This window comes from Babylonia areolata, chromosome 33 (assembly GCF_041734735.1).
Source record: "Babylonia areolata isolate BAREFJ2019XMU chromosome 33, ASM4173473v1, whole genome shotgun sequence".
NCBI lineage: Eukaryota > Metazoa > Mollusca > Gastropoda > Neogastropoda > Buccinidae > Babylonia > Babylonia areolata.
In genome coordinates, this window is record NC_134908.1 from 7,765,171 (window position 1) to 7,778,620 (window position 13,450).

A 13,450-nucleotide genomic window follows, 5' to 3' on the forward strand; every position below is an offset into this window, starting at 1 on the left:
GAGTCTCCTATAACTTTTCTCATTTACATGCTTTTTCAGACATCATGCCTCGGGTTGAAATTATAGACTTTTCCCACAACAAATTATTAAACTCTTTCCAAGGAAGAGGACTGTTTAGGAACCTAAAGAGTTTGGATTTCCAAGGTTGCCCTATATCTGATTTCAGTCCTGATATCTTTAAAGAAATGTTTAAGTTGGAACAGTTGTCTGCTGACAACTACAAGCTTTGCTGTTCTGCTGTGCTACCTGACAGTTTTGTGGGAACATGCAATGCGCCAGAGAATGAAATCTCCTCTTGTGATGACCTGCTGAAGTCTGGTTCATATCGAGTTGCTATTGTCATCTTCATGATGTCTGCTTTGTTGGGAAACCTGTGCAGCATAGTATACCGAATACGGTCACAACGTAAAGTTGGTTATGCAGTGTTTGTTATTCATCTGTCTGTGTCTGATTTTTTCATGGGAGTTTACTTGTTGATCATTGGACTTGCTGACCGTGTATTTGCTGGTACCTACCTGTGGAATGAATCTCACTGGAAAGGAAGTGCAATGTGTCGAACTTCTGGATTCATTTCCCTGATGTCTTGTGAAGTATCATCGGTTCTTATTGGCCTCATAACGTTGGATCGCTTTCTGGTTATGCGCTTTCCTTTCAGACGTCTTCGTTTTGGACCAGCATCAGCTCACGTGGCCTGCATTGTCTGCTGGGGACTAGGGGTGATCCTGGCCTCAGTCCCTTTACTCCCTGTGACGTCCCACTGGGAATTCTACAGCCAGACAGGCATCTGCATCCCTCTCCCAGTCACTAGAAATAATTTCCCTGGTCAGCATTATTCTTTTATCATAATGATTGTATTCAACATGGTCATATTTCTCTGCATTGCTATAGGACAGGCTCTTATCTACTGGTCAGTCAGGTCCAATGCCATGCCAGGTCAAGGATCAAACAGAAAGGAAAACGCAGTTACCAATGACAGAGCCAGCTCTAAAGAGGCCACCATTGCTCGTCGCCTTCTGGTCATTGCCATGTCAGACTTTCTGTGCTGGTTTCCCATTGGTGTCTGTGGCCTCTTAGCAAAGCTAGGAGTTCCTGTTCCAGGAGAGATCAACACAGCAATGGCTGTCTTTGTGCTGCCGTTTAACTCAGCTTTGAACCCTTTCCTTTACACGTACACCATCGTGCGGGAAAAACGCCGTAAAGAGAAAGAAATGAAACTGCAAAGATTTATTGCAGCACAGGTCAAATCAGAGCTTGCTATTTTGAGTCGCTGATCTGTTGTTGCAATGTACAACATGTGAATAATTATTGATTTTTCTTTCTTGTATTGTCAGTACTGTTACTGTTACTGCTGCTACTATTGATGCTGCTGTTGTTCCTGCTGCTACCAATACTGCTGAAATAATGGAGATAGTGATACTTTTGCACACACTACCACAAAGCAAACATGTATAAACTTAATAAAAACAAAACAAACAAAAAAATAAATAAAATAACATACCAAGTACATTACATCTCCCTAGGATGAACAACATATCAAAAAACAAAAACTTGTCAAGGACTTTGACCGAAAGAAAGCAAAACAGATTACATAGTAATATGGCGTTATTTTCTATATTTCGTGTTTTTTGCTTTGCTTTTTTTCGTCACTGAACAAGAAAACAACATGTGTTCAAACATAATAAAATATAGCCATATTAAGTACATACTTCGACAGACTGCGAAAGGTATTCACGAAACAGCCGGTGTTGGGACTACCCAATGGAACATTCATTCTGGACACAGATACCAGTGATGTGGCCGCTGGGGTGGTGCTCAGTCAAGTGCAGGAAGGAGTGGAGAAGGTGATCTCCTTCAGTAGTTCCTCACTCACTCCAGGAAGGTGGCGGAATGGTTCCGACGCTGAGCTGCCAATACTGAGAGTGTGGGTTCGAATCCCGCTCTTAACCTTTCTCCCAAGTTTGAATGGAAAATCAAACTGAGCGTCTGGTCTTTCGGATGAGACGATGAACCGAGATTCCGTGTGCAGCACGCACTTGGTGCACTGCAAAAGAACCCATGGCAACAAGAGTGTTGTCCTCTGGCAAAATTATACATAAAAGAATTCAACTCTGATAGGTACAAGTACGCACTCAAGGCCTGGCAAGCGTGTTGGGTTATGCTGCTGTCAGGCATCTGCCTAACATATGTGGTGTAGCGTATATGGATTTGTCCGAACGCAGTGACGCCTCCTTGAGAAACTGAAACTGAAAACTGAAAGTCACTCTAGAGAAGAGAAGACACTGCACAACATGCAAAGAACTGTGTATCATCCGTTTCACCAGATGTTTCAAGTACGCCAGCTGCCGTGGCGAAGTGGTTAGCATCGTGGACTGACGGCTTCCCGGGAGGATGCAGTTTCGATTTTTGGCCCGTGGCCGGCTCCTACCCAGAGTTGAGTGTGCTATGGGCTCAAATGCGGAGACTGTGACCACACAGTCGAGTATCATCCACTTCATGGATGCGTCTTTGGGTGTGTTGTTCTAATTACCTGACCAATACTGCGAGTGTCTGTGTCTCTCGGGCCTGGTTGACACTGGGATATCATTATGAAACCTCTACAGCAACATCGTCATCATCATCGTCATCCTCCTCCTTCTTCATCATTACCAAAAAAACAAAAAGTCTGTGGCCTATTATCGCCTTTGGTCATAGTGACCACAGTTTCAATACCCCTCCACTTCCGAGCTTGAGGTGAGTCTTGTTAATGTCTTCAGTGCCGGCAGATTCAAGGGGTGCTGTTGTTGGAGGGACGTGGTGGCGGTCTCCACTCTGGAGGGGTAGGGGGGAGGGACGCTCACGTAGTCTGCCTCCGCGACTAAGCCATTATTGTCGTCTGTTAGTAGGTGGTGTCCTAAGTACGTTATTTCAGAACAGGCACCACCAAACACCACCAAAGGGACTCGGCAGCAGTGCAGGGTCTCCTCTGGTGTGTGTGGCCTCCTGGCGAACTAACATCAATGGTTACCCGAGGACGGCCGAACCTGGGTGTGGCCGTGTAAGGAGGTATTCGGAATGAGCAGCCCGGGAATAATACCACTGAAACGGTGCAGATGACGGGGTAGGAAAAAAGAGGAAAAAAGACATTTCAAGTACAACCTGCTTGGTATGCCCTTCACAGTGAGGACAGACGAATTGAGCCTCACATGGCTCCTGTGATTCAAGGACCTACAGGAGCAGATGGAACGATGGATGGAGGAGTTGTCCCAGTACAACATGATTGTCCAACACCGAATTGGGAAAAAAACACGGCAATGCGGATGCCATTTCAAGGTTGCCCAACCCCCTCACCCTGTGTCCTGATTACATAGCTGGTATCAAGCCCCAGAGCCCACCTTGTGGAGGATGCAAGTACTGTCTGATGGCACAGGAGACAAATGTCGACAGGATGGTGAGTCGGAAGGTAAGCTGACGGTAAGCTTGGATCCTCAGTTTTGGGGAAATGTTCCTAGTGGTCACACCAGTAGTGCTCTCTGATCCCGAATTTGAGCAGGGCTCAGGGCCTGAGTGGGATTCAGTGGATTTCAGCCCTTTCGGTCCGAACTCAATAGCTGAGTGACAACCAAAAGGAATCTGAACACGGGCATCCAGACAGTGTTCGAACCCATCAACAGCGGAGGGCGAAAGCCAGGTATGTTTTTAAAAAGAGCCAGAGATTATCATGGAGAGATTTTTGCTCTTCCTTAACCTCCAACACACCCAAGAAGAAAATGTGGAGGGTTTAAAAAAAATAAGGGTAAAAACGTCTGCCCAACTTTTCACCATCTTAAACTCTCAGACGCTCTGGTCACAGAGAAGAAAGCAGTTGCCAATTTGCTTGCCTCCACGATCGAACTGAACTCTAGATCTGCCAACAAATCTGCTCGGTTTCTCAAAACCAAAAACCTGAAAGAAAAAAAACCCCTGCAACTTCTCTTCCGACAACACAGAGAGCTACAACCTTCCTTTTACTATGAATGAACTAAAATCTGCCCTTCAGACCTGCACGGATTCCTCTCCAGGAATGGACGAGGTCCATTATAAACTCTTAAAACATCTTCCCGAAACCTGTCTGGACACCCTGTTCAAAGTTTACAACCACATCTGGATCACAGGATTTTTTCCACCCTCCTGGCGGAAAGCCCTTATAATCCCGGTGCCAAAACCGGGAAAAGACCCCTCAAACCCCTCCAACTACCGCCCAATAGCACTAACCAGCTGCATCTGCAAACTGATGGAGAAGATGGTCAATGGTAGACTGATGTGGAAACTAGAGACTGACGGCCTTCTGGCAAAAGAACAGTGCAGTTTCCGCAAGCATCGCTGTACCGTTGACCATCTGGTTCGTCTGGAAACCACTGTAAGAAATGCCTTTGTAAACAAACAGCATGTGGTGGGCATATTTTTTGACTTAGAGAAAGCTTACGATACCACCTGGGAATTTGGAATCCTCTCGGACCTGCACAAGCTCGGCTTCCGAGGACACCTGCCTCAGTTCATCCACAACTTTTTGCAAGACAGACAATTCCAGGTGAGGGTCGGCACCACCCTGTCCGACATTCACGAGCAGGAGCTGGGTGTTCCGCAAGGGAGCATTCTGTCACCGGCTCTCTTCAGCATCAAAATTAATGACATCGTTCAGTCGGTTCAGAAGGGATCAGACAGCTTGCTGTTTGTGGATAATTTCGCCTTGTATGCAACTGGCAGCACGTATGCCAGCATTCAGCGACGGCTTCAGCTCTGCGTCAACAAAATCCAGTGTTGGGCAGAGAAGAATGGTTTCACCTTTTCGTCCTCCAAAACTGAGTGTATTCATTTTCATAACTTTTGCCAGTTCTATCTGGACCCTGAAATCCGTCTGGGAAAATCCGCCATCCCGGCGGTCAAGGAAGCCAAATTTTTAGGGGTCGTTTTTGATCAGAAGCTGAACTTCCTCAGCCATATCAAACAGCTGAAAATATCTTGCCAAAAAGCCCTGAACATCATCCGAGTTGTGGCACACATGGACTGGGGTGCTGATAAGAGAACTCTCTTGCACTTCTACAGAGCCCTGGTCCGGTCCAAACTGGATTACGGAAGTGAAGTATTCAGCTCAGCCAGACCGTCTTACCTGAAACTGCTGGACCCTATACACCACCAAGGGCTCCGTCTCAGTTTCGGTGCTTTCCACACCACCCCTGTGCACAGCCTGTATGCAGAGGCGGGGGAACCGCCTCTCTCCAACCGCAGACTGAAGCTGACCCTAAATTATTACTTGAAACTGTTTTCTGAACCTACAAACCCTGCTTATGACGCTGTATTCAACAACCCTTTCAACAAGAAATTTAAAGACAACCCAAACTGCATCACTCCTCTTGGACTCTGCATTCAGCCGCACATAGAAAATGCCGATCTGGATCTCGGTGGCATCTCAGACTTCTCCAAGTTCCCCAACAGCCCTCCGTGGACCTTTAGAACACCTGAGATCCGATTCGATCTGGCCTCGTACCGTAAAGACTCCACCTGTTCTCTGGCCTACAGAACTTACTTTTCAGAACTCTGCCACAAATTTGACGGAGTTGCTGCATCTGCATTCTGTCCCGCCTTTCCTGACCAGCCCTCAACGGAACACATCCTGTCTGACAGCTCAGTGTACACTGCGGAACTGACCGCACTGGTTCTGGCGGTAAAAATGGTCCTCTCTTCGAAGCAAAAGAGATTCATGATCTTTTCCGACTCCTTGTCAGCCCTGGAGGTGATCGCCTGCAGGAATATCACTCATTCCAAACTGCTGGAATTTTATGAAGCTTTTACTCTTGCAAGGCTGTGTTGGCCTGGGTTCCCGGACATGTTGGCATTCGTGGTAACTTCTTCTTCTTCTTCTTCTGCGTTCGTGGGCTGCCACTCCCACGTTCACTCGTATGTACACGAGTGGGCTTTTACGTGTATGACCATTTTTACCCCGCCCTGTAGGCAGCCATACTCCGCTTTCGGGGGGTGTATGCTGGGTATGTTGTTGTTTCCATAACCCACCGAACGCTGACATGGATTACAGGATCTTTAACGTGCGTATTTGATCTTCTGCTGGCGTATACACACGAAGGGGGTTCAGGCACTGGCAGGTCTCCACATATGTTGACTTGGGAGATCGTAAAAATCTCCACCCTTTACCCACCAGGCGCCGTCACCGAGATTCGAACCTGGGACCCTCAGATTGAAAGTCCAACGCTTTAACCACTCGGCTATTGCGCCCGTCGTTTCGTGGTAACGAAAGGGCAGACCTGCTGGCCAAGAACGCTGTAAAAAAAGAATTATCGAGATCCTTTGTACCATACACAGACATGAAGCAGAAGGTGAACACTTATGTTAAGGATCTTTGGCAAGAGGAGTGGAACACCCAGACGGACAACAAGCTCTTCCAGATCTGTCCAGACCTAAAAGAGACCCTCCCTTCAGGGGTGAAGAACAGAAAGGAGGAGTCTGTGCTGTGCAGACTGCATGCGGGGCACACTTTTTTTTTTACTCATTCTTACTTGTTGAAGGGGGAAGAGGCCCCTCGATGTATTCCCTGTGATGAGCCTCTCACCGTGAAACACGTGCTCCTTGACTGTTGGGATCTGCATGACGTTAGACACAGACATTACACGGCGGTTTCTTTGAAGACCTTGTTTCGTGATGTCCCTCCGTGGACGCTGATGGACTTCTTGAAAGAAGTGAACATTTTTATTCAATTTGAAGGTTTTAAACTATGGAAGTTTTTTTTTAAACTTTGAGTGGAAAGTTTGAAGTGGTGATTCGTTTTAATTGTTTGTTTTTTTACCCTTGTAGTAGTTATTAACGTGGCGATAGCCTTGAGATGGCCTTAGTGGTCGGCGAGCCTCTAAGCATCATAATGTCATTTCATTTCTTTCTCCTCCTCACCCCCTCTCCTCCTCCTTCATCTTCTTCTTTTTTCTTCTTTCTCCTCCTCTTCCTTCTTCTTGTTGTGCTTCTCCTGTTCTTGTTTTAGTACAACGTCTAGTTCTTCTTCTTCCACTTCCTCCTTCTCTTCTTGTTCATGCTGTAATTGTTCTTCTTGATCCTCTCCTCCTCCTCCTCCTTCTTTCTCCTCCCTCTCCTTCTTTTCCTCCACCTTGCCCTCCTCCTCCTCTCAATCTTCTTCTTCTTCTTCGTCATCTTCTTCTCTTCCTCCTTCCTCCTTTTTCTTGTTCTTGCTCTGGTTCTTGTCCTTCTCGTTCCTTTTTCCATCTACTCCTCCTGCCCCCTACACCCCCCCTCCACTCCCCCCTCCCCACCCTACCCCCTCCCCCACACACTTCCTCGTTCCTCTTCCTCCTTCTTCTCCCAGGCGAACATGGAGTAAGAAAAATGACACAGCATGGAGATGTGACAGCGACGCCCCAACGACAGCAAATAAAAGACGAAGACGACGACCAGGAGGAGGATGATGATATGGATGCTTATTTTGCGCCTACCTTTGGTCAGAGACCTGATGCGCGCGCGCGAGAGAGAGAGAAATGTGTGACCACTGCTGATGTGCCTGGGGAAATAAAAGGACTGGGACCGAGGAGCATCGAGCTTTTCCGAGGTCATACTTATGCAAATGAGGAAGGGGGTCATAAACTGTGGCGCGTCGCTGAGCTGGCTTGCCGGCCATATTGGTTGTAGGGCATACACGACACCACCCTATTCTTGCCACAGTTGTTTATTAACAATAATAATGATAATAACAATACGTCGTAACCCCCCCCCCCCGCCCCCCGCGCCCCCGCCCCCTCCCACGCATACACATGGAAAATTGAGTATGACCGCATACACAGCGGGTTTAAAAACGATCATATGCATAAAAGCCCACTCGGAGTGAACATTGGAATCATAGCCAACGAACGAAGTAAGAAGAAGAAGATGAAGAGCTTATCTTTTGCATAAATAAATCAAAACACTATCATTACCACCTTCCCCTTTCCCCATCCAGGAAGGATAATTGTGATTGTCATGCTACAGAAAAACAAAAGAAGGCTAAGTTATTGCCAGAAAAAAGACAAAATAAAAGAAACCATCCCTTCCACCAAAACCCAAACAAAAAAACCAACAAAGAACAAAAACAAGTAAGCCTAAGGAAAATGAATGTCGACTGTTACTCACATGCATTCCGCCATTTAGCTTTCCGCACTCTTTGTTGTAGTCGTTGCCTAATTAGTTTCAATCAACATTAATTATTTGTATCTTGTATTTGATTACTTTTTATCACAACAGATTTCTCTGTGTGAAATTCGGCTCTCCCCAGGGAGAGCGCGTCGCTACACAACAGCGCCACCCCTTTTTTTTTTTTTTTTTCCTGTGTGCAGTTTTATTTATTTTTCCTATCAAAGTGGATTTTTCTTCAGAATTTTGCCAGGAACAACCCTTTTGTTGCCACGGGTTCTTTTACGTGCGCTAAGTGCATGCTGCACACGGGACCTCGGATTATCGTCTCATCCGAATGACTAGTGTCCATACCACCACTCAAGGTCTAGTGGAGGGGGAGAAAATATCGGCGGCTGAGCCGTGATTGGAACCAGCGCGTTCAGATTCTCTCGCTTCTTATGCGGACGCGTTGCCTCTAGGCCATCACTCCACATTATTTCAGTGTAAAAACAAAGATTACTGATTTCACAAGGCACAGGAAAAACGCATTTCAGTGTCAACAAACATTGATTATTACAGTGGTAAAACAAACACGACTGATTTCAGCAATAAACACCAGTAAACTGAGTAAAAAAAACATTGCTGTTTGCACAAAGCATTGGGAATGCACATTTCAGTGTCAACAAACATTAATTATTTGAGTGTAAAAAAAAAAAAAAAAAAAAATTTCACATAGCATTGGGAATGCACATTTTAGTGTCAATAAACATTAATTATTTCAGTGTAAAAATTCACAAATCATCAGGAACGCACATTTCAGTGTCAAGCAAACATTCATTATTTGAGTGTGAAAACTAACATTGGTGATTTCACAAATCATCAGGAACGCTCATTTCAGTGTCAAACCAACATTCATTATTTGAGTGTAAAAACAAACATTGCTGATATCACAAATCATCAGGAACGCTCACATTTCAGTGTCAAACAAACATTCATTATTTGAGTATAAAAACAAACATTGCTGATATCACAAATCATCAGGAACGCACACATTTCAGTGTCAAACTAACATTCATTATTTGAGTGTAAAAACTAACATTGCTGATTTCAGAAGGCGCTCGGAACACACATATCAGTATCAACAGACACTAATTAATTGAGTGTAAAAACAACAAACATTGCTGATTTCACAACGCATCAGCAACGCACACCACCTCGTTCACGCACGCACGCACGCAGGCACACACACGAGCGCGCGCGCACACACACACACACACACACACACACACACACACGAGCGCGCGCAAACACACACACACACACACACACACACGTACGTACAGACGCACACACACACACACGTACGCACACACACGCACACACACACACACACACACACACACACACACACCACCTCGTTCATTGCCTGAAAGCTCCACCACCAATATGGCTGACAGTTTGTCGATATTCTTCATGCTGTGTGACGTCAGGTCGAAAGGCTTCCGTGGTGTGTGTGTGTGTGTGTGTGTGTGTGTGTGTGTGTGTGTGTGTGTGTGTGAGAGAGAGAGAGAGAGAGAGAGAGAGAGAGAGTTTGTGTGTATGTGTGTGTGTGTGTGTGTGTGTGTGTGTGTGTGTGTGTGTGTGAGAGAGAGAGAGACAGTTTGTGTGTGTGTGTGTGTGTGTGTGTGTGTGTGTGTGTGTGTGTGTGAGAGAGAGAGAGAGAGAGAACACTGAACTATTTAATGTCACTAGCCGAAAAGCTCTGGTGACATGGCTGGTACTAAGAACAAAATGGTGCAAAATGGATAAAAATGAGAGAGAGAGGGAGAGAGAGAGTGTGTGTGTGAGAGAGTGAGAGAGAGAAAGAGAGAGAGAGAAGAGTGTGTGTTTGTGTGTGTGTGTGTGTGTGTGTGTGTGATCAATGGGACTGGTTCATTGGTGGTGGCAGTTTCGGTGGTTAGGGTAGATCACTCTGCTCGTGTCTGCGGACAAAGACGGGAGTGATTTCCCTTCGGACCCTCAGGCTGAGAAGTCGTCACGTTGAGTTCCAGAGTGAGTAGAGTGGGCCCAGACCTGCCAGTCTTTTTCAAGGACAGTTGAATGTGCGGCCTTGAAAGGTGACACGCGCGCTCGCGCGTGCGTGCACACATGCACACAAACACACACACACACACGTACATACACGCACGCACGCACCAACACACACACATACGCGCAAACACACACACACACACACACACACACACACACACACACACACACAACTCCCCCCCCTCTCCCAAAACAAAAGCAAAACAACAACAACAACAACAACAACACACACACACATATACACAGGCATGTATGTATACAATTCACACACACATACATACACACGCATGTGTGTGTGTATGTATATATATATACGAGAGAGTGAGGTCGACGTTGCGCAACTCCTCTTCACTTTAAACAAACTCATCGCGCAAGTCATCAGTCATCCAAAGTGACCTTTCATCCTTCATCATTTCATCACCCCCAAGTCCTGTGGCGACAGGCGAGCGACGAAACGACACAGGCGGCTCAGGCCATAGGGTCGTTCTTCGTCGACAGGAGCAGCGATGGAGCTAGGCAGCCGTCTGAGCGTCTGAGCAGCCCTCTTTAGGAATGCACTGCTCACCTCCCTGGCATGAGGAAGGGGCTAGAAAAGGTGCCCTAAAAATTGCCTGCTCCATATCGCCCTGGCCAGCATACCGCGGCTGGCGGGGACCCTACATCAGCGGTCGGAACAAGAAAGAAAAGAAAAAAACAAGGATCGTTCCTCTCACCATTGGTGCTTGGAACATAAGGACTCTCCTGGACAGAGATAACGCGGACAGACCCCAAAGGAGAACGGCACTAGTTGCATCTGAACTCGCCAGATACAACATTGACATCGCAGCCTTGAGTGAGACTCGGCTTGCAGGCGAAGGCGAGCTCTGTGAACAGGGATCTGGTTACACCTTCTTCTGGAGTGGACGAGGAAGCGAAGAGCGACGTGAGGCTGGCGTTGGTTTTGCAGTAAAAACAGCACTTGTCAGCAAGCTAGCTGGAATCCCAAAGGGAGTCAACGATAGGCTTATGACCATGAAACTCCCACTGGCATCTGGCCAGAAGCACCTCACCATTGTCAGTGCCTACGCCCCAACCATGACCAACCCGGATGAAGTGAAGGCGAAGTTCTACGAGGACCTTCACTCTGTCATTGCTGCCATCCCTAAAGCAGACAAGCTCATCATTCTTGGGGACTTCAATGCTAGAGTTGGCTCTGACTACATCTCCAGGGATGGAGTGATTGGAAAGCACGGTGTGGGCCACTGCAACCCAGATGGATTGCTTTTGCTTCAGACCTGTGCAGAGCACGAACTGCTGATAACCAACACAGTTTTCTGCCTCCCTACCCGAAACAGGACGTCATGGATGCACCCTTGCTCAAAGCATTGGCATCTCATCGATTATGTCATCGTCAGGAAAAGGGATAGGCAAGATGTACGTGTAACAAAGACCATGTGCGGCGCCGAGTGTTGGACAGACCATCGCCTTGTAGTCTCGAAGCTGAATATTCGAATCCAGCCCAAGAGACGCCCCCAAGGCCAGAAGGCTCCAAAACGGCTCAACATCGCTAAGCTGAAAAACATCACCATCAAACAGTCCTTTGTGGAGCTGCTGGAAGATCGTCTGGAATCCGCCTCTCTGGACAACCAGAATGTGGAGTCTGACTGGAGGACCCTGCGTGAGCTGATCTATAGTACAGCTTCAGAGACCCTGGGACCCATGACCAGAAAGCACAAAGACTGGTTTGATGAAAACTGTGATGAAATCAAGCAGCTTCTGGATGAGAAACGCCGTCTGCATCAAGCCTACCTGAGCAATCCAAAGTCCACATCAAAAAAGGATGCATACGATGCCATCCGCAGGACTGTTCAGGAAAAGTTACGCCAGATGCAGGATAAGTGGCTGAATGACAAAGCTGATGAGATCCAGGGATATGCTGACAGGCACGATATGAAGAGGTTCTATGATGCCTTAAAAGAAGTCTACGGCCCCACATCCTCAGGATCATCCCCCCTCCTCAGTGCAGATGGGAATACCTTGATCACCGAGAAGGAGAAAATTCTCGAACGCTGGGCTGAGCACTTCAACAGTGTCTTAAATCGCCCTTCCTCCATAAATGATGAAGCCATAGACCGTCTCCCACAAGTCCCCATCAACGAAGCACTGGACGATCCGCCAACACCTCTTGAGACCCAGAAAGCAATCCGTCTGCTATCCAGTGGCAAAGCACCTGGCTCAGACTCCATACCAGCAGAGGTCTACAAGGATGGAGGCACTGTGCTGACTGAGAAGCTCCATCAGCTGTACTCACTCATGTGGAAAGAAGAGACGATCCCCCAGGATTTCAAAGATGCATCTATCATTCACTTGCACAAGCGAAAGGGGAACCGGCAAGCCTGTGATAACCATCGGGGCATTTCCTTGCTCTCCATCGCAGGCAAGATACTTGCCAGGATCCTACTAAACCGCCTCACAGCACACCTTGACCAAGATCATTTGCCTGAGAGCCAATGTGGATTCCGGAAAGAGCGCGGAACCACCGACATGGTGTTTGCTGCAAGGCAGCTGCAAGAGAAATGTCAGGAGCAAAATGCTGATCTGTTCTCCACCTATGTCGACCTCACTAAGGCCTTCGACACCGTGAGTAGAGAGAGACTGTGGAAGATCATGGCCAAGTACGGATGCCCTCGGAAATTTATTTCCTTGGTCAGCCAATTCCATGAAGGCATGCAGGCTCGAGTCCAGGACAATGGCGAAACATCTGCTCCTTTTGCTGTCACAAATGGTGTCAAGCAAGGCTGCGTCCTGGCTCCAACGCTGTTCAGCCTCATGTTCTCTGCAATGCTTACTGATGCCTTCAGAGATGGCGATGTTGGAATCGGCCTAAAGTACCGAACAGATGGCAAGCTGTTTAACCTCAGAAGGCTTCAAGCAAAAACGAAGGTCATGACAGACATCAGAGACTTTTTGTTTGCTGATGATTGTGCCCTCAACGCTGGATCTGAAGCTGACATGCAACTCAGCGTCGACAAGTTTGCCACTGCAAGCAGGAACTTCGGCCTTACCATCAGCACGAGGAAAACTGAAGTTCTCCATCAGCCAGCCCCAGGGAAACCCTACATTGAGCCCAACATCACAGTCAAACGGTCAGAGACTCAGTGCGGTGGAGCGGTTCACATACCTTGGCAGCACACTGTCACGAAATGCGACCATCGACGATGAAGTGAACGTCAGGATTGCAAGAGCAAGCGCAACTTTT

At 47.2% G+C, this 13,450-nt stretch overlaps 1 protein-coding gene across 1 annotated transcript in view; it reads left to right on the plus strand.

Annotated features, from left to right (window-relative positions):
• The first annotated feature begins 860 nt into the window (after nucleotides 1-860).
• LOC143276855 (potassium voltage-gated channel subfamily KQT member 1-like) overlaps nucleotides 861-13,450 on the plus strand; it is a 247,652-nt gene continuing 235,062 nt past the window's right edge. Inside the window, exons 1-3 of the mRNA XM_076581512.1 lie at nucleotides 861-1,194; nucleotides 1,783-1,921; nucleotides 3,348-3,439. Coding sequence (XP_076437627.1) covers nucleotides 861-1,194; nucleotides 1,783-1,921; nucleotides 3,348-3,439 — 565 coding nt within the window. The remainder of the gene's footprint in view (nucleotides 1,195-1,782; nucleotides 1,922-3,347; nucleotides 3,440-13,450) is intronic.